General features: G+C 41.1%; 3 protein-coding genes across 3 annotated transcripts in view; all 3 read left to right on the top strand.

Moving 5' to 3' along the window:
• Nucleotides 1–4,622: 4,622 nt before the first annotated feature.
• irbpl (interphotoreceptor retinoid-binding protein like) lies at nt 4,623–7,391 on the top strand (the record flags this gene model as incomplete). Its single annotated transcript, XM_084341790.1, has 1 exon — nt 4,623–7,391. One exon carries the CDS (start codon nt 4,623–4,625, stop codon nt 7,389–7,391), a length of 2,769 nt encoding a protein of 922 aa, XP_084197916.1.
• Nucleotides 7,392–9,075: 1,684 nt separating this feature from the next.
• rbp3 (retinol binding protein 3) lies at nt 9,076–13,008 on the top strand. The gene is made up of 4 exons (XM_084342009.1): nt 9,076–10,314; nt 10,778–10,968; nt 11,343–11,485; nt 12,080–13,008. The coding sequence occupies exons 1-4, from the start codon at nt 9,121–9,123 to the stop codon at nt 12,403–12,405; spliced, it is 1,854 nt and encodes a 617-aa protein (XP_084198135.1). The 5' UTR covers nt 9,076–9,120; the 3' UTR covers nt 12,406–13,008.
• Nucleotides 13,009–16,073: 3,065 nt separating this feature from the next.
• Nucleotides 16,074–21,664, top strand: part of antxr1c (ANTXR cell adhesion molecule 1c) — a 38,939-nt gene continuing 33,348 nt past the window's right edge. Inside the window, exon 1 of the mRNA XM_084342429.1 lies at nt 16,074–16,712. Within this exon, the coding sequence (XP_084198555.1) occupies nt 16,555–16,712 (158 nt within the window). The 5' untranslated portion in view covers nt 16,074–16,554. The remainder of the gene's footprint in view (nt 16,713–21,664) is intronic.

The following is a 21,664-nucleotide window of genomic DNA, read 5'->3' as shown; positions in this document are numbered from 1 at the left end:
ATTCATCCATTAGCTGAGGATTTAATTGTCAACTTCATGGTCCCTAGAGCTAGCATGGCTAAGAAAATGCTAAAGGTCATGCAATGCTAATGTTAACTACACTGTATTTATATTTTTGACACTGAAGCTATGAAACAATGCTGTGTGGCATTTACAGTTTATGCTATTCCTAAAATAGTCTGAAGTTCAAAAATAATGATGTTTCTGGAATGCAGTACGATGGTAACATGTTAAAGCCACCAAGCAGAGAACCAAAGGACACAGATATCTCTACACTTCGTATTTAATACTGGTTATGTACATAAAAAAGCTTTACCTTATACTGCCTTGGTCTGATGTGTATAAATAAAACTTATGAAACTGTATTTTTATGTAGGAAATAATGTAAAACATATCAAAAGTATGTAAAAAGTAAAGTAAAATAAAAGGTAAAAAGTAAATATTAGAAAAATCAACTCTATAGGTTGGTTGGATATTAACTACTTTAATATGACATTTTTATTTTCATGAAAAAGTCAAACAAAACAACAAACAGCATGCTTTTTTTATGTAAATCTGTACATTATAATAGTATTTGTAATTTGTTTATATTAATATATTTACTGCCATACAGACGTGTACAGAATGGTCAGCTTATACATGCATGCTACATTGCTGATGCTGCATCCACCACAAGAGCAGCAGTTTGTGATGCTATGCTATGCACTCTGCTATTAATTAAAGTCATCTAGAATCTGATGACAATTTAACCCTGCAGCTTCAGTCTTTTGATTGTTAGAGAGTTTTTGTGGTACCGTATGTCTCATGATGTCTACATTTTGTTTCTGAGGCTTTCTACCTTGAAATGAATAAAACTCTTCATATAAAGTTAAATTGTAGTTTGTAGTTACTCATCTCATTTTTTCAGCATGACTTGATGTTCTTCTTCTGTCAAATTCCTTTAAATTCTGGTGGTGATTATAGTGTTTACCAAGAGGCTGAAACTCCAACCAGTAAAACACTACCTTTCATGTGCAGGTTCAGTCTGGGAAACATCTAAAATCCCTCTCACAAATGTATTTTTGAAGCTTAATAACTTCTATAGAAAGTTGTTTGACTAAACTGTGCTAGTTGCTCACTTTTATTCTGATTTAGAATAAAATGCTTAATTTTTAACCAAACAGAGCTCAGTTTTTTTTAAAGTATTTCAAGAATTTACATACTAAGTGAAATTGTGATTTCTTTTTAACTTCATTTATCAGAGGCAAATGTCAGTGTGTGAATATTTTTGTCATATGTCAATAGTTGTCCATGTGATGGATAACTGGGTTAGATATCAGTGCAGCTGTGATTACTTTGCTGTCCATTTGCGGTGGTTTGTTGACAATCACTAGAACTGACCTTTTTCACATCATATTTTTTGTAAGATGTCACTAATAATATAACACTAACAACACTAGGAACTAAATCTGCCAAATGTAATTCAACCATTATTATTTTTATGATTTACATGTGTTTTTACTGCTGTCACGTGTGGTGTTGAAGCACAAAGATGCAGCTAGGGGGAGACAATCACATCTGAGAAGACTCTTATCTTTTGAAGAATGACAAAATTGGACATCAAAACAGTAAACTGTAACCTGCAACGCAGTCACCAATCACACCTGAGATTAATTTGTATCTATCGTACAAGAAATTAACAATTAAAAGGCTGCTTTATTGGCAAGACACAGTTCCAAAGGCAATAAAACTATCATTGTTTTTACTCCCACATTAAAATATTTTGAAATAATATATAAGATGTTCATACTTCTGAAAGGCGAAAGCAACTTATGTGTATTATTCTCAGGCATTTCTACAGATTTCAATCATCAATACATTTCTTCTCTGGGATGTTTCCACTTGTAAATCCAGGAGCAGTGGGGATTATTGAATTGCTGCACTTAGCTAAGTGCTTGTCCAATGATAGCGAAAAAAACTGTGCCTCATTGGAACCCAGGCAGTGACTGGGCACTGACAATAGCGGGTCAAATGACTTTAAAGCAGACGATTCTGTTAAAATTGGTGCAGATAAGCTTGTGTCCTGTACAGACTGTGGGGGCTTGTGCATGATTGGCTTTGCCCTTACTCTCTTGTCAATTCATGAGTTTCATCAGAGTTTGGTAACTTCAGATAATCACAGCTCCACCCACATCAGCCTGGTCAAAAGTCTACCAGTAATTAACCAGAATAACTAATAACACCTGTGTTGGTGTGAAGGGCTTTTAATAAAACGTCCTAATTTTGCCCGGACTGCTACCTGCATTTGATGAATAGCCCATCATCCATTTAAAAGTTGTCCATTGCCAAACAACATTTATTGCCCTTAGAGGTGTTACTCTATACAATAAATTTAAAAATATCAATTATTAAGTTCGATTACACAGTTCCTGTTTACCCCGTTTTAACTATGAACCCAAAATGCAACAAAATGGAGATTAACAATAAACTAGAATGACCTCCCTCTGACACATTAATCTAAAATTCATGTGCTTGGTGTAATACTGAAAGTACGTAGCTACTGACCTTTCGTATTGCTTTCAAAATGTTACAGCACCATGAGAAGTAAGCTTTGTAAATATTTGAAGTCAGTGAAGTCAGTGACACATCCTTATCAGAGCTGGGACCTCTGTCACAAAACCAACTGGGGGACAAGTTCATGTGGAAACTCTCTCTTGTCTCTAAATAGCCCCAATAATAAAGCAAGCAAAGAAAAAGCCCCTCCCCCAGCTCTGCTAACATGCCATTTTAAAATGTCTGGAATGTCTGTTGACAAACCTTAAGCCAGTATCGATTCACTTTTGTCCTCTTCGGGCAGTATAACCGCCTCATAAAGTTAATATGGCTAACGTGTTAGCCAACAAAGGCTTATTTACACATCGAGGAGCCACAGAGCAACATTAGCATTAAAATTTCTGTTCACCGATCTAATGTAAGTCTAGTATTCTATTTCGCTCTCCTCCAGCTGCTGAGGGATATATCGCTTTAGCTGCTAAATGCTCTGTTATGTTTACAAGCTAGTTGCTAACTCGGCCTGCCATTTGGTGCTGGGTGCCTGCTGTGTCTGGAAATGAAGCTGATGAGAGCAGATAAAAATTAAAAGGTTGTGGGCCAGACTTCAGAGCTCAGGAAAACTCCCCTCTCTTTCAACCCCTTGTTAACATAGAAACATTAGAACAGGTTCAAAGGCAACACTGAAAACAGTATGCTAACTAGCTTATTGAGCTAGCTAGCCTACAATGTAGCTGATAAATTCATCTGTTCACTTACATGCAATTTATCAATTGAGATTATTTTAGCCGAGTGCAGCCATGCCTTTACGGATCATTCGTACAGCTGAAAATCACTTAACATTTTGGAGTAATATTTCAAGGAAGTTAGCTGTTCAGGGATTTCAATATCCAAACCATTGCTGTAGCCTGTTCTAATATTTGATACACAAGTCTTGAGTGGTGTACGTGTAAGTGGCAAAGGAGATTATATTATGTAAGGCATGAGGCGGTATTAATGGCTAAGACGTTAAGATTAGCTGAGCACTGTCCAGCATTTGGACGGAGATCACGTCTGGCTGCATAATTCTGAGCTGCGAAATTGTCTGGATCACGGTTTCAGAGTGTCCTGAGCTAGTCCTTACTGATGTCAAGTTCAAGCTCAAGGTATAGATCACTGTACACTTCAGCATATAACAGAGTCATTCCTCCACCGAATTAAACTACATACATTTAAAAAAAAAAAAAAACTTAATAAAAACAAAAAATTAAGCACAGAAATGCAATACTGTGAAAAATACCAAGGCAGGATAAAAAGCAAAGTGAGCAAATACTTAAGCATTCAATCCAGATAAAGATTTTCCAATCAACCTTTTGTTCCTATATCCAGTGTTAGTGTTTTTTCATCCAATTCTGATCCTGCATGTGTTTTAAGAAGGCTTTGCCACGTGTCCATAAACTGTGTAATCATGTCACCAGTGGAGCGACCCAGACATGACCCTTAAAGATTACCAACCGCACTAAAATACACCACCATAAGCTTTTATAACAGACAAGGGAGAGAGAGAGTGAGGGAGAAGGAGCGTGAGAGTTTCAGATCAGGCTTTCACGTCAATAATATCCTGAATCACCTGTCCCTTAAACCAGTTTATCTAAAAGAAATGTTGAGGGGGGGTTTAGTATAAAAAGGATAGCATGTGGTGAATAAAAAAAAATGCTGACTGTAATTCAAGCATAAATAAGACAACAATAGTAAAATGTTAAATTGTGTCAAGTTCGTTAAGCCCCTTGGACAAAGACAAGAGTCAAATAAAAGTAAGAAACCAAACATGCATTGCGTAGGAAAAGGTCAGAAACTGCACAGGCTCCCTTTTGCCATTTTTTTATTTTGTCTGTTATTGTCTGCTAGCTGAAGCACCACAGATAATGCGATTAAAGGTTTATTGGGACAAAAGCCTCTTATGTTGATGTTGTTTTCCAAAAAAAAACAGCAATGACAGTGTTCCCTCCTACAAAAACCATCATCCCTCAACGCAGACATATGAACTAATACAGCCCAGTGAAAGAGAAGACAGAGTGAGTCTTATTCCATCGGAGATGATGAAGACATTTGAGATGGCGCAACACTCACCACCACTACTGTTGACACTTCTTCTATGTACTCTATCTGTCAACTCATCGTTCCAGCCTGCCCTGGTGTTAGACATGGCAAACATCCTTTTGGAAAACTACTGCTTCCCTGAGAACCTGGTTGGGATGCAGGAGGCCATCCAACAAGCCATAAACAGCGGAGAAATCCTGCAGATTTCAGACAAGAAGACCCTGGCAGCTGTGCTCACAGTCGGAGTACAAGGGGCGCTGAATGATCCCCGGTTGACTGTGACATACGAGCCAAATTTTGTCCCTGTGGTGCCACAGATGCTGCCGTCTCTCCCAATAGAGCAGCTGATCTGGCTGGTGAGAAACTCTGTCAAGCTGGATATCCTGGACAACAATGTCGGGTACTTGCGGATTGATCGGATAATTGGGGAGGAGACAGCGGCAAAGCTTGGCTCTCTGCTGAGGGACAACATCTGGAATAAAGTTGCCCAAACATCCTCACTCATCTTGGACCTGAGGTATAGCACAGCTGGAGAATTGTCTGGAGTTCCTTTTATAATCTCCTATTTCTCAGACTCTGAGTCCCTCATTCATATTGACACTGTGTATGACAGGCCCTCAAATACAACCAGGGAGCTGTGGAGCATGCCATCAATACCAGGGGACAAGTATGGAAAGAACAAAGATTTGATTATTTTGACCAGTAAGCGTACTGTGGGGGCGGCTGAGGCAGTGGCATACACCTTAAAAAACCTAAAGAGGGCCATCATCGTTGGAGAAAGGTCTGCTGGTGGGTCAGTTAAAGTCCAAAAGATAAGAATCGCTCAATCGGAGTTCTACATAACTGTTCCTGTGGCAAGATCAGTTAGCCCAATCACAGGTCAGAGCTGGGAAGTGAATGGTGTTTCCCCAACGGTCAGTGTCATCGCCAAGGAAGCTGTCACGAAAGCCAAGTCCCTTCTGGTTGTAAGGAGTACCATTCCAAAAGTTATACAGAGTATCTCTGACATCATCAGGAGGTATTATGCTTTCACCGACAGAATTCCAGCTCTTCTTCAACTCCTGCAATCTACAGACTTATTCTCTGTCGTATCTGAGGAGGACCTGGCAGTCAGATTTAATCATGACCTCCAGACTGTGTCTGAAGATCCACGACTTATCATCAAATACATGCAAGACGATGCTGCAACAGGAGAGGAGGATCCAGAGCTTTACAACATTCAAGATGATATGAAATTATTAAGAGAGCTGGTTGATACAACGTTTAAAGTGGAAATTCTCCCACACAATATGGGCTACCTGCGCTTTGATACGTTTGTCAAGTTGTCTGCAGAGGCTAAACTTGAAGAGCTCATGGCTAATACGGTATGGGAACCCCTCAAAGATACTAATAACCTGATTATTGATCTACGCTATAACACTGGTGGATCCTCTACATCTCTAGCTCTTATACTGTCCTATCTGCAGGACCCATCCCAGAAGCGTCACTTTTTCACAATACATGACAGTTTTCAGAACATAACAACAGAATATAACTCTCTACCCCACATCACAGGCCCATCCTATGGCTCCAAACGTGGAATTTATGTGTTGACCAGTTACTACACAGCAAGTGTTGGCGAAGAGTTTGCCTACCTTGTACAGTCCCTACATTGTGGCACAGTCATTGGGGAAATTACATCTGGCACTTTGATGCATTCAAAGACGTTTCAAATTGAGGGAACAGATATTGCCATCACTGTCCCTTTCATCAACTTTCTTGACAACAATGGTGAATTCTGGCTGGGAGGTGGTGTGGTCCCTGATGCTATTGTGCTAGCCGAAGACGCTGTGGAGCATGCTCACGAGATTGCAGATTTTCACCAAGGCCTCAGGTCCCTTATAGAGGGAACCGGGGAACTGTTGGAAAAACACTATGCAATCCACGAAGTCGCAATAGAGGTCAGCAAGATACTGTTGAGGAAATGGACTGAGGGATTATACAGGTCAGTGGTTGACTTTGAATCTTTGGCATCTCAGTTGACGGCAGACCTGCAAGAGACTTCAGATGATCACCGCCTCCATGTCTTCCACTGCGATGTCGAGCCCGAGACGCTTCGTGATGTCCCAATGATCCCTACTGCTGAAGAAGTCGGATACATGATTGACGCTTTGTTTAAAATTGATCTTCTGTCAGGTAATGTTGGCTATCTAAGGTTTGACATGATGGCAGATGTAGAGGTGGTAAAGGCCACTGGACCTCAGTTGTTAAAATTAGTGTGGAGCAAGATAGTCAACACAGATGCTCTCATAATTGACATGAGGTACAACACCGGTGGATTTTCAACAGCAATTCCTCTCTTGTGCACCTATTTTTTCGATGCTGAACCTTTGCAGCATCTTTACACTGTCTTCGACCGCACTACAAACACCATGACAGAGGTCATGACATTGCCTCAGGTTAAGGGTCAAAGGTATGGGTCCTCCAAAGACGTCTACATCCTCACCAGTCATATGACAGGGTCAGCAGCCGAAGTGTTCACTCGCACCATGAAGGACCTGAAAAGGGCCACAATCGTTGGTGAACCAACGATCGGAGGGTCTCTATCAAGTGGAACCTATCAGATCAGGGACAGTGTCCTGTACGCTTCCATCCCTAACCAGGTTGTGTTAAGTGCAATCACTGGGAAAGTGTGGAGTGTCTCAGGGGTTGAGCCTCATGTTATTGCCCAGGCCACTGACGCTCTTCCTGTAGCACAGAGAATTATTGCAGCAAGGCTGTTGAAGAAAGAGCAAGGAAAATAATTCCTCGTGTTGGTATTCTTATTTCCTTTGAAAACTATGTTCTTTTGTCAATCTGTCTTGTGTTTAGCCACCAGCTCAGTGTCAAAGTCCAGTTTCTTTGTGTGGCCTAGTAGTCAATGTTGGATATGAACCAGTCATGCTGTCCCACTGACCACAGCTACAGTACATAGAATAATCTTATCCTGTAAATGAAATGTAATAGTTGAGTACTGTTTTGGATAATTAATTCAACTTAATTTAAGGCAGTTATGTAATTAATATAATTAAATATAAGTTGGAGGTCATCTTGTATAACAGAGGTGTCATCACAAGAATTTCTTTTTGCTGGTTTTGGTTTCAAGTTGCTTACAGTGGCCTTTTCACAAAAATAGTGTGGTGGGAGAAATTAATCTTTGTAATCCTGTTTGACATTTACCGTATCTCCAAGCTGTCTCCACTCTGAAATTTACTTTTACCTTTAAGGTTTTTATCTGATGCCTTCATTTAGAGAGACGTATACTGAATGGGTATGGAACAATGTATATCTCATTACAAAAGGAAACTTATTTGCTTTTGATAGGGTCAAACCTCAAATCAACTTATCTACTTTCATATTAAATCCAGTAAAGAGGATGCCATTTAAGTGTGAAAAGTGAATTAGTTTGGTGAATAAAACAACTTTCAACTTAAAATAATTCACCAAAAATATGTTTCTTAAGGTAGATTACATTGCACTCCTTTAATTTAAATGATATTATACCCCAAACCCCACCACAGCTGTATACTTTCATTTATATTATGTAAAGTTGCCTTTTACTCTTCTGTTTTAATATTACAGTATGTGTTATTTCTTTTCATTTTAAATGCCACATATTATAAGGTAGATATTCTGTTCACCAAATGATTTGATCATTATGTTAATGTGTAGTATGGTGATTTGTGTCGTTATGTAGGAATATTTGTATTTCTTTACTTATTTCTCACTTTGTTTTTTTCTGAATGCTGTAATGATGTTTCATTCAAATTTTCTGTTTATTAACTTCAAAACCACCAGCAGAGGGAGCAAGTACCAAACAAATCTTAACTGGCTCTCAATTCAACACCACCTCAGAGAGGAGGCAACCACCAACTGAACAAATGCCATTAAATGTGCACCATTTATGAAACAATAAAGAATTCAGTGGTTCTGACTGTTGATTTACTCTCCAGACATTTACAAGCACATTTCCTCATTAGGGCACACATCAGCTTTGATTTTTGTGTTGAATTACTGTAAATGCTAAAGATGAGTTTTCAACGTTTTCTTGTGATTTCAGTGACTCTCAGTGACCCCAGTTAAAAATACTGACACCAATGGGCTTAAAGTGAACAGCGACTAAACTTAGCAAGATGGATACTTTTGACACCCTTAATCCCTGTCTAGATATTTGTCGGTTACAAAGCTCACCTTATTTGACACAGGTAACTTTAAATACATGAGTGTTCAAAATACCTTGTATAAATTTAAGATTACCATCTTTGGCAACACCCCCTTGTTACTACACCTACTTGGCAAGGTTGTTATTGTCTTACAGAAGTACTCAGGATAATACGATTAGAGGTTTATTATGGGCCAAATCCTCTTATGAGTGTGTTAACAGGATCCTTGCAGCCAAAACAGTGCCATTTGACAAAGAACCTCTTCGGAGAAGGAGGTTCGGCTGAACAGCCTCCACTTTCCATCTACTCACTTTAAACTAAACTTACAAACATGGCAAAAGCCCTCTTCCTGGTGGCATCTCTGCTAGTTTTGGGAAATGTTTCCTTTATCCATGCCTCTTTTGCCCCAAACCTCATCATAGATATGGCAAAAATCGTCATGGACAATTACTGCTCACCAGAGAAGCTGGTGGGGATGAAGGAGGCGATTGAAGCAGCCGGCAGCAACACAGAGATTCTGAACATCCCAGACGGTGACTCCCTGGCTAATGTCCTCAGTTCTGGAGTCCAGACCACCGTCAGCGACCCACGCTTGATGGTCTCCTTTGAGCCAAACTACGTCCCCGTGGTTCCCCCACAGATGCCTCCCTTGCCACCAGAGCAGCTCATTGCCGTCCTCCAGACCTCAATTAAGCTCGACATCCTTGAGGGCAACATTGGCTACCTGAGGATCGATCACATCCTTGGTGAGGAGGTCGCTGAAAAGGTTGGTCCTTTGCTCCTAGACCTGGTCTGGAATAAAATCCTGCCAACCTCAGCTCTCATCTTTGACTTGCGCTACACCAGCAGCGGGGACGTCTCAGGGATCCCATACATTGTGTCTTACTTCACTCAAGCCGAGCCTCAGATTCACATTGATAGCGTGTATGACCGACCCTCCAACACCACCACTAAGTTGTTTTCTATGGACACACTGCTGGGGGAAAGATACGACGCCACCAAACCCCTCATTATCCTCACCAGCAAGAACACCAAAGGCATTGCCGAGGATGTTGCCTACTGCCTCCAGAACCTAAAGAGGGCCACCATTGTGGGCGAGAAGACTGCCGGGGGCTCTGTGAAACTTGAAAAAATCAAGGTGGGTGACACTGACTTCTACGTTACGGTGCCAACTGCAAAGTCAATCAACCCAATCACTGGCTCCTCCTGGGAGGTTACAGGTGTGACTCCTAATGTGGAGGTCAACGCCGAGGATGCCCTCGCTACCGCAATCAAAATTGTCAACCTCCGCGCCGAGGTTCCAACCATCATTGAGGGAGCAGCAACCTTGATAGCTGACAACTACGCCTTTGAAAATATCGGGGCTGATGTTGCAGAGAAGCTGAAAGGGCTCCTGACAAACGGCGAGTACAACATGATCGTCTCCAAGGAGAGTCTAGAGACAAAGTTGTCCACTGACCTGAAGACCCTGTCCGGGGACAAGAGCCTGAAGACTACCAGGAACACCCCAGCCCTGCCACCCATGGTGAGACCCATGAACAGTGGATTATTGATTTTTGCCTTTGAAAGTATATTTTATTGTCGCTTTTAAATATTCAAATACAGAAAAATTTTGTTTGTTGTTTTAAATGGAGTTCCCTTTTTGCTTCGATTTAGGAGTTTTTCACTCACAGAGCTCAAAATTATCTGGTGTTCAAAATGCTTGTAAAAGTATTGGTTACTGTGATGTGATTACTGTAGGTAGAGTGGATAAACAATGTAATTGTCAAAATGCTTTTTACACTTTTAAAATTAGATTAAAACTGAGGATTTGGCAGTGCACTAGATAAAATGTTTAGTATACGGAGGGTAGGAGAAATTTGTAATATGCGGCAAATATAAATATGAACAATTGCTGAAAAAATGACTTTTTATTGATTATATTAAGTGAGACATATTGGTCACATTATATTACAAATGCTGAGTTGTTGCATGTTCTTCTCCCACAGGATTATACTCCAGAGATGTACATTGAGTTGATCAAAGTCTCCTTCCACACTGACATATTCGAGAACAACATTGGCTACTTGCGCTTTGACATGTTCGGAGACTTCGAGGAGGTCAAGGCCATCGCCCAAATTATTGTTGAGCACGTCTGGAACAAAGTTGTAAACACTGACGCTATGATCATTGACCTCAGGTGGGTAATCCTGCTCACGGAGTGAGTTGAAGCTTCTTTTAAAAATGCACAGGTCCATTTAGGAGAAAGAAAAAAATCAACCGCTAAAGCTGCTGAAGCTCACCAGTCCATGTTTACTTAGTCAGCCTAAGTATAGCATTGCTTTTTAGGATGTATCTATTTGTAGTCTATAGATCATTTTTAAATATGGACCACCAACAAATCGTATTAACTGAGTCTTGGAGAAAAAGGTGGATCTTATTGCTGATCAGTTGTTCAATAAACTCATTGAACATATAACCGCACTCGAGCCACGATTAACACCGTTCTCAGGATCATTCAGTTTCATCATGAATCTAACATTTCTATGATTGTTCTCCAACTGTTTTTTGCAGGAATAACATTGGTGGCCCAACAACAGCCATCTCCGGCTTCTGCTCTTACTTCTTTGATAATAAAAGGCAGATTGTGCTGGACAAGCTGTACGACAGACCTTCCGGCACCACCACAGAGCTCCGGACCCTGCCTGAACTCACCGGTAATAAAGAAAAAATCTTGTTATGTAAATTACTGCATAAAGTGCCCAAGACTCCTGTTACCAACAAAGTTAGCACCTAGCTGGTGAACATAGTGTAGCATTTAGCAGCTAAAGAGCCCAATATTTCCTTAAGGAATTGGTGGAGACCAAACACAAAGCTTAAATGAAAGTTGTACTGGCCAGAGGCATGACTCCAGATGAATGCTAACAATGCTCTGTATCTGCCGAGGTATAAAATTAGAAACAGTTTGCTAACAAGATTGGCATATCATCTTAAAAGATGATCAGTGTCGTGTTTACAGTAAGTTTCCTCTGCCCCCAAATGGCCAAAAATCAGTTGCTTTTCAAGATGAGCCGATTGGCCTTACGGATGCAATGCCTCAAACTTGACAAATTAGTTATGAGTCTTTAAAGTCATCCTGGTTGACCAAGTCACTCTTAAATCTATCTTTGGTTCGCCAAACAAATGACATTTTTTTCAATGCTAATCAGTTTTCTGCGTTGATTGATGAGAGAAATTGACCCTTTCATGATGCATACATCACTTCTCTGCCTCATTAACTGTGTTCTGCCTCCTTTTCTCCTCTTCATCAGGTGAAAGGTACGGCTCCAAGAAGAGCCTCATCATCCTGACCAGCAAAGCAACTGCCGGTGCAGCGGAGGAGTTCGTTTACATCATGAGGAACCTCGGCCGCGCCATGATCATGGGAGAGACCACCAATGGGTCCTCCCACCCACCCAAGAATTTCCGTGTCGGCGAGACCGACATCTTCCTCAGCATCCCCACTGTCCACTCCGACACTACCTTCGGGCCAGGATGGGAAGGAGCTGGCATCGCCCCTCACCTACCCGTCCCAGCTGATGATGCCCTTGAGTATGCCAAGACCGTCTTAAACAAGCACTTTGCGGGCCAGAAGTAAATCATGACCCGAACAAAGCCGGGTGGGAGGGTTTCAACACTTTTGCTTTGGCAGCCAAATGGTTTCAAGATTTAGAATCTAGACTTGTTTTAAGAAGTGAGGAATGTAGATTAAGTCCACAGTAAGCGTAATCTGTTATTCATCACCTCAAACCTAAGCCTTTTAGCCTTTCGTAATGCAGAGAAACGTTCCAACAGTAGGATTTACCTCTAGATTTTATTTGTGTTGAATGTTACTCTGGCTGCTAAAGGTTTTGAGAATGAGTGGCGCTGGGGAGCTGATTCTCTTGTGAAGTGGGTCTGAAGAAGTCTGTGTCAAAGATCAGTTGTCATAACATCATCAAAGCAGCTTTCAAAGATTTAAATTTTGAGAAGTCACATGCAAAAGAAAGTAAGTAAACACACATAAAAAGGGTTTTCAAACTAAGTTTGCCATTCATGTATTGTTTTGGATATTTGGAATTGGGACCTCTGTGAAGTAATCCACTTGTTGCTGTGGTCAGAAAACCACCGAGTGATGCCCCCATTGTGTTTGGGGAATACTGTATGTCCATTATGCCATGTGGGCCTGCTTTGGTTGTATCAATGACAGTGGTGAGACACAATAAAGAAGACAACTGAAATATAAAAAGTGTGTTTTGGTCATGTTTTACTTCACTCAAGGAGGCAACAAAGACATGAAAAAAAAGGTTTACAATACAAAAGTCCTTTTATGAATCATCTATCTGTCCTATAACTGCCATTAACCGATGGCTGGAGAGAGAACAAAACATCTCTGTTAAGTTGTAGCATTAGTTCAAAAACAATGGAGTAAACATATGGACATCTACATCTGTGCCACAATAGACAAAGTATTGGTTCCCAAAGGATCATCCAGCAACTGAAGATTTGAACTGAAACTGAACTGCACCACAAGTACTTTCTCATAAGGGGGTTGTTTTCCAGCTTTTCAAACTTTGTCTTTTGTCAGTTACAGTACAATGGTGAATATTATGCTTTGCTTGAGGCCCATTATGTCAAGGACTGCAGGAAAAAGATTGGCTTTGACCGTGACAGTTTTGGTGGTTTCAGTGGTTTAGGTCCGGAGTTAAAGCATCATGTTGATCCGAACAAAAGTTAGTCTTGAATCATTTTGATCCCATGTTTCAGGGGCTAGACAAACTACAAAAACATTCATAATAGCCTATTTTTTTATTGTTGTGCATAGTGGACACCACAAAAAAAGCAAACTTTGGTATCAAAAATTCTCAAATGTCTCATTATCATCTTAAATGTAAAATAACGAATAACTTCCTCAACTTATCTGATTTTAAAATAAAATGACACCAACTTTTAGTGTCTCTCAAGCTGTTGAACAAATGGCGAAGCTTCCCATTTGTGTCATTAATTAATAGACTTGACCCTAATTGTGCAGAGAGACATATTGCATTTGGTCACTGGATAACTTTGATGTGAATCTGCTGGAACTATAATTTTTGTGGTGCAATTCAGAATATGCACCCAGATAGTAAAGTGGGTTAAGTTTCCCTGAAGAATTTGGCCATGTTATTGGAATTTGGTTTTGTTTGGATTTATCCAAAAAACAGACACTGTGGCGAGAACAATCTGAGACTGACTATGAGAGGAATCTGTGAGAATGCACTCAAGAAACCATAAAAAACAGGCCAGGACTCTGTGTTGTACAGTGGTATGTATGTAGGCTAGTGTATATAAAGACACTGTATGTATGAGAGAACGTGAGACAGAATAACAGGGCTTTGGTAAGTGCTGGACTTTCATTTGTACACCACAAGGATCGGGAGGGATCAGTTAGGTGGGGGAAAAGTCCCCACGCATCAACATGTGTTAAGACCATAAACAGGGGCCAAATGGTTTAGGGGCACAGTGTTTGTGTGTGTGGAAGGGGGTGGGGGGGTCCGAAGCTTAAGGTTTCACAATGGGACTGATCATAAGAAGAAGAAGGCAGGCTGCTTCTATTTAGTAATCTGTTTGTATTCTGGTTTGCTTAGAAATGACAGATTAAAGTTCAGTTATACAAATATTTCTCAGAAGAAGACTCTACAAACCTCAGCAGATGGAGCTAGCATTTTTGTAGTTGCTTGTGCAGCGCTAATCACAGTGAAAAATGTATTGGGTTTTCTGTTACTTCTTCACAATAAAAGCCACCTGGTGTTTCGCCACTTGAACACTTAATTTGAAGCTATAGCAGTAGTAAGTGGCCAGTTTACACAGGCGGAAACTTAATACAACTCTGATGTAACTGTGAACCCCTCCTGCATACAAAGGCAATTTAAATCCTGAGCAGGAATGGTGGACTCCGCCACGAACAATAAAAAACAATTTTTATGTTGTAAATTCTGATTTGTAGTTTCTGAGTTTAATTTAACATAGAAACAACAGTAAAGGTTTGATTTTGTGAAAATCTCAAGGATGTAAGAACTGATAACCTGACAATTTCAAAACAAGCAGGACAGCATATTGCTAGCGTAACTGCTAGCTGTTGCTACGTACTACAACTACAGCTCACTGCTGTTAGCTAGTTAGCTCAGCTGTAGTTTTCGGGAGGAAATTCTTCATTGACTGATTTTTTTTATGCCTAAACAAACTAAATAAACTAATTATCTTTGTTTTTACGACTGAATAAACAAACTGACCTTGAACGCAATTTCATACTGTTTTACTTTGTTTATATGTGGCGGACCCTGCCATCTTTCTAGCTCCAAACAGTGTTCTGGGGACCTTATTTTCCTCTGAGAACAGCTTGTTTATTCAGTTACGGAAAAGATAAAGATTTCTGAGTTGTAAGTGTTAAAATTCTGAGCTTGAATTTCTTCACCATAACTACATAGTGCCCCTTTAAGTTATATCACTTTTCAGGTCAAGAGTATATTAAGTTCAACTATACAAAAAGCTAAAGCTATCAGCCGCTGTGCTTTGGTAGATTTTACTCCCTCCACTCTTCTGCTGAATAGAAACACTGGACGGGACCTTTACAATTAATGTCAATTTCTTTCAGACCAACCTTAATTCCCTAATAAACAAAGAAGCTAGACTTCTATTAAGGTGGCCAGTTTCTTTGGAGATAAGTTTCACTTCTAAACATGATCTTTATTATTCAATTACCTCCTCCATCCTCCCGACTTCACCCCATAACATACTTCCTAAGTGATTAACAGTATCTGGGTCATCTCCATAGGTCTGAAGAACAACAAAAACACATTATGTGTAAGTGTAGAGACTGTTGTGCTGTGTAAACGTGCCAATCAGCATATATTAGCTGCTCTTACTACAGCCTCTGGTTTATGATGGTGTAATTACAGAGGATGTAGATGTACATGGCCCCTGCTGCTGTAATTAACTGAGGGCAGCAGCACAGAGAAAGCAAACAAACATGCAGTGAGTAATGAGGACTAAATGCTGAGAGGTTAAACGCACACATTGGTTAGGTCAAAGGTTATCAGACTGATGTGTGCCAGCATTGATCTGACAGTTCCTGCATCTCACAGCCATCATCCCATCCTGCTCTGCGCCGGTTCCCCGCAGAAATGCGCCAGTCTGCCACGTGAGGGAGGCGCAAAATGAGATGTTGACCCATTTTCCCTCTTTCTCTCTCCTCCTCAGTTTGAAATATGACACCTGGTCCATTTCAGCCAAGGCTGTCCCCCGGGCTCCCAGTTCCTCCAGCGCCAACGCTGCTCTGCATTACCCAGCTTCATTTCACACTTCAACCAGAATCTCAAAGGAAACTTTTATGCATGTTTTGATCCTGCGAGCCACCCACTCCATCATTGTATCCAATCATCCCATTGACGCGGGTTTGGATTTGTTTCTGCAGAAAGTTTGTTTTTGAAACTTTTTTTTTCTTTTTTTGTTCCTGCTGACTGGATGAGGATCCTGAAATAAACCAAACTGTGTTTTTTTTTTTCATGAGAGCATCTCTCCAGCCGGCTTGTTGACCGGGATGCGGGTGGCCATGATTGTAAGCTGAGCTCCTGGTCGCATCGCCTGCATCCTTTTCTTTTGTCTTTGTTGCATCTCTGCCTCTTCACTGTCACTGGGATGTAAAGACACCGAAGTACTGTGCTTGTTTTTCCCCCTCTTTACACCCATAAAGGAATAAACTCTTTTTTTTTTTTCGCGAGGGACAACCATGGCGAGATTTCTGTTGAACATGCGTCTTGTTCTGGTTTTATTCGGATTATTTTTGCTCTCGTCTCCATCTGCAAGAGCCGAACCGGAGCCGCAGGACGAAGAGGAGGAGGAGAGCTCCTGTCAGGGAGCTTTCGACCTCTATTTTGTGCTCGATAAGTAAGTAGAAAAACAGCTTTACGACTGTTATTTATAAGACATAGTGGGAACTTCACCCAGCCATTAACCTGCAGGCTAGCAGCTTCCCCGGTGTAAAAAAGTTAGCAAAACACCCCAAAAAACAAGCTAACATCTGCGTTTAGGCTACTTTTTGTGTTATTATTAAGGGTTTTATTGTTTGTTTTTAACTGGTTTGTGTTATACTTCAACTAAGGATGAGAGGGAAGCTTATTTTCCAAACTTAGCGATAATTATATGAAAGTTTCAGCGTCTGACATGACTTGACAGAAGTGGACTATAAGTTTTTGGCTAACGTAATCAGGTTAGCCGCTGCATCTGGCCGCGCGCGCTCTCGTGCGCGTGCTCGGTGACGCTGGAAAAGGAGGCTGACTCGCAGAGTACAGTCTGCTGAATAAGCAGAAAGAGGGATGATACGAGGATGATCTCTCTGCAAGTAAAAACCCCGCTGCCCCCTTTTTCTTCACATAAAAAAAACAGCAGTGCAACGAGGCTGTGCTTTTTCTCCCCTGCCTTGTTTGCTTAAGGGACTTTTTTTCCCCCTGCTCTTTGCTCAGTGACTTGCTCACCGTCCTCTCTTTCATTTCCACTCTCTGAACGCCCACGTAGGAAAAATGTTGTGGTTGTGTGACATCTTAGCGCTGGACTTCAGCTGGGGAGAAAATAAAATGTCAGAGGAAAGCAGGACTGAACTTCCCAGAGCGCCTGATTCTTCTTTTAGAGCCTTTGCTGTACGCTTGATGCCCTTTGACTCAACAAACTTGTGTGTTCTGGCAATTTGCAAACTCAATAAACACTAAAAAGACATTTTAAGACCTTGTTCCATTCATTGTAGAGACATAAGTATGACAATAATCAGTGGAACAAAACAAACCACCCTCATTTCAAGCCACTGGTGCAAATTTGAAATATAAACTTTATTGTGGCTTTTCTTTTCTCACTAGTTTTATCTTTAGACGTGGCTACCCGAACCCGGATTTAAAGCACATAGCTGTATCAGCTCTTATCCTACATCTTGCACAGATGGAACGATGCCAGGAATAGGGAGGGGAAACAAGAAAGGACAGGAAGCAACTACATTTATGGAAAATGTGGTCCCAATTTGGAGAACAAAATGTTGCACGCATCACCTTAAAAGGCCTGTTTTGTTTTTTTCATCAGTGAGGGTGCGAGAGGGGGAAGTGAGAGGTTTTGTGCAGATTAGCATCAATGATGATTGTCAAAAATCGCATACGCCACTGGATGGATGGCTTCATCCGAACGGCTTACGTTTTCAGCACTCGTGGCCCCCGGTGGGATTCAGTGCTTGGTGACAGCACCTTTGACATTTTTGCTGGTGTTTGCTCCAGAGTAGAGGTGGACACAAAGCGTGGGACTGCTCCCCAGATGTGGAGGGCTGCATTTGGCTTGTGCTGTGCGGTAAACACTGACACATGCTGCAAATAAAGAAACAACCTCTTTTTTTCACAATGGCAGATGCTATTGTTAGCACGTCTGCGTGCTTTGGTGCCCACTCCAGGGGTGACTAACAAGGTTCAGACATTGGTCGTGGACTTCAAACAAGAGGAAGCTCATTAGAGACCCCCGCCCCCCCAAGCTCCATCCCTCAGGCCTGAGTTGGTTTTATGAGACACGGTCTGAACTCTCTGGCCTGGTTGATCCATATGGAAGGTGTAAAGTGTGTGAGATGAAGTGTGTTTCAGTATGTAGAATAGCAGAGGATAAAGGGTATTAAAGTGGTGACAGTCCTTCCATCATCAACATAAGACACAAATAACTACTACTGCATTATTGCTCACCTAGACTTCAACCCTGCATGGTTGTGTCATTGGAAGCACCCTTTTGTAAATCACTGAAGAGTGCTCAACACACTGTATTTTGAAGCAATAACAAGAGACACAGACGATTTTATTGCCAATCTTTCATTCTTTTGGAGTAGTCTTTTAAGCCATGCAAAGTAGGACAGGAAGTTCACTCAGAGTGAGTGACACAATGACTAGACTGAGCACTTAGCAGAGGGAAAAACAAGGCTGAGGTTGTTTATATTGTGGCCACAGAGGATGTCACTTATTAGCTACTCCTCTGGTTGTAGCTGTTTTTATTAGTAGTAGCTGCTGTGGTGTCAGCCCAGTCACCAGGAATTTGGCTGCTATCAGACAATTCTGATACAAATCTAACCTGGTGCCAACGTTTAGACTGGCACCCCTGCAGGGGATAGTGTGCCTATTATGGTGCAAGGTGTAAAGTAAAGCCTTAACCGCACCTTAACCAGCTGTGTTTATAATGGAAGAATAACTAACACACTGGCTGTTCTGTGAGTACTTTGGCTAAATGCTAATGTAAGCATGCTAACATAGTCATAGTGACAAACTAACATGCTGATGTTTAGCAAGTATAATGTTTACCATGTTCACCATCTTAGTTTATCGTGTTAGCATGCTAACATTTGCTTATTAACACAAAATACAGCTGAGGCTGATGGGAATGTCATCAGTTTTGATGAGATATTTCAGTCAGGACCAAAGTAGGCCTACTCTGACTCACCGGATGTAGGCTAGACTGAGGGTAAGTCTGCCATATTGCTGTTATATAACTATTTCCATTCTCTCTCTCCCCCCCCCATAATCTTTGTGTTCATACTTTCAAAATCTACATCTATACGTGAAACTGCAACAACCTCAGGCTAGCATCCTACATGCTGAACATGGCAAGTAACACAAACATTAACCTGGGCACTAATGGTATGAACGTAAACGAGTTCCTCCGATCTATTAGTTACTACCTAACTGCAACTTTTTTGCATTGACACCGTCACTGCATCCTGGGCTTTACGCCAGCTTTGCGAGAATAAAACAAAAGTGGTGGACAGCCCTGAAATTGCAACCCAAGAGCTGCTAGCATGATCGAAAACATTGGCACTAATCATTCAAAAACATTACTTAACATTATCTTGTCCAATACCAGCATCATGTCTGCAGAGAGGGTTGCTAGTGTTCAGCTAAAGAGGAGAAGGATTTGGATGGCTTGGTTTCATTAAGAATGAAGAACACACTTTGGGGACTGTGTTTTAGGTGGAGAGGAGTCATGCAGTAAGTTTCAAAGTAATGAGGAAAGATAACTGCTGCGTTGGCTCATAAAGTCGACTCCAAAGGCATTTATTGCACACTTGGGCAGATGATGTCACGTCATGGCTTGAACATGTAGAACAGTGCTCTCTGAGACACATGGGTGGCTGCAGTCTGAAGGTTAGAGAGGCTAGCTAATGGTTGTCTGGTTGCCAGTTTTGGACATCTGGGACTGGGTTTGGAAAATCTGGGTTATAGCGAGACCCGCTATCCTCAACTGCCCCATGCCCTGCAGGAGTATATATGATATTCTGAAGGAAAGCGGGGTTGTTACAATTCCAAGTAGGTTTCATAGGGGTGAGGGGTAGCAAAACAACAACCAGTGACAGGACAGAAAGGTTGCAACAAATAAATGTAGAGGTTCTCCCTTCAAGTCCCAGCAGCAGACTGGTGTTAAACTGTGACTTTAATACTCAGGCACCATTGACTAATAGGATACAGATGCTGGGAGTAAATGAGAGACTGCTTACACATATGTTGGCCATGGGCAAAAAGACACAAAACCAGAGGCCTCCAAATAAAACCTAATGAAAATGACAGTGTTGATTGGAAAAAAAGAAAAAACATGAACAACAATTCCAACCCAAGATGATTTCATTGAGTAAAATGTGCTATATGGGCTTTAGCCACACCCCACCACCCCGCAGTTAAAGATGTGACATCATACTCCTGAGTTACTCCTCAATCAAACATGCAACAACAATTAAGTGATTTCTTCACTACTGTAACCTGCAGCAAGCTAACTTGCTCACACTGACAATGCTAGCATGCTGATGTATAACAGGTTTAATGTTTACCATGTCAGCCATCTTAGTATAGTGTGTTAGCATGCTAACATTTGTACCAGTAAACACACTAGAGCTGAGGCTGATGTGAATGTCATTTGTTGTGCAGATATGTGGTCCTAAAGCCATGTTTTGGGTGCCGCTTTATGGATCCCACTGCTATTCTTTCTAAGACCCAATAGCCATTGAGATTATTTGGTGTTTAGTTTTAAGCCCTATACTGCTGCATATGTACATACAAGGATGTATATTTGCTGACTAGGAGCGGGCGGGTCGCAGCTTGCTGTTTAATATGGAACACGGAGCCAGAGGAATGGTTTGGGCGTGTTCATATGGGAGACAAAGGAATTCACCTATAGACCAAATGCTTAAGTTCACCTCTAAATCAGGACTGCATTTAATGGTCTTGTTTATGCTGAGTGGGCATGCTCATGCACAAAATAATTCCAGTTTTGCTATCTGTGCCAAAATGTATGGATAACACCATCAGCTGAGAATTAACCTTGTAGTCGTATTTTGTTAATTACAATTTTCATGAGAGATCAACAAGGATGCAAACAGAAAAATGACAAGCTGTCTTTGCCTCTTTCCCTTTGTGTTCGCCTGTTTTTTTTTAATCCTTTTTTTCCACAAGCTCTTTCCATTTGTCCCAGACTCCCATTACCTCTTCAATCCATGCTTATCATTGTCCTACTACTGCAGTGTCATTGTTTTAAGATGTTGAGATAAACTATTCTCGCACCACTTAAGTGCTGCCACAAATGACAGACCTTGGCCGAATCACAGCTGTTTCTGTCTTGTCTTTATAATCTGAGAACATTAAGCTGGCCTGCAAATGGTTTTGTTGTTGTTGATGTAGTCATAAGTTGGCACACAGGTTGGGCGTTGGATCACGCAGCCTGAATCCTGGCAAGTCAGTGGAAAAACTAAACTGCAGCTGCAGTCCATAAATATTTTTGATGATGTCTTGCTGTGGACGACGTCTTAGCTGTGGAATGATACTGTCTCTGTATTTTGTCATTTT

Source organism: Pagrus pagrus, assembly GCF_965226575.1.
Source record: "Pagrus pagrus genome assembly, chromosome: 21".
NCBI classification, from domain to species: Eukaryota; Metazoa; Chordata; class Actinopteri; order Spariformes; family Sparidae; genus Pagrus; species Pagrus pagrus.
Note: the sequence above shows the minus strand (reverse complement) of the source record. Positions and strands in the feature narration are given on the sequence as shown.

Bases quoted from the DNA above. Each gene is read 5' to 3' on its own strand.
- rbp3 (XM_084342009.1), top strand. From the start codon at position 9,121: ATGGCAAAAGCCCTCTTCCTGGTGGCATCTCTGCTAGTTTTGGGAAAT. The intron at 10,969-11,342 runs GTGGGTAATCCT...TGTTTTTTGCAG, and splicing joins GCTATGATCATTGACCTCAG to GAATAACATTGGTGGCCCAA. The intron at 11,486-12,079 runs GTAATAAAGAAA...CCTCTTCATCAG, and splicing joins GACCCTGCCTGAACTCACCG to GTGAAAGGTACGGCTCCAAG.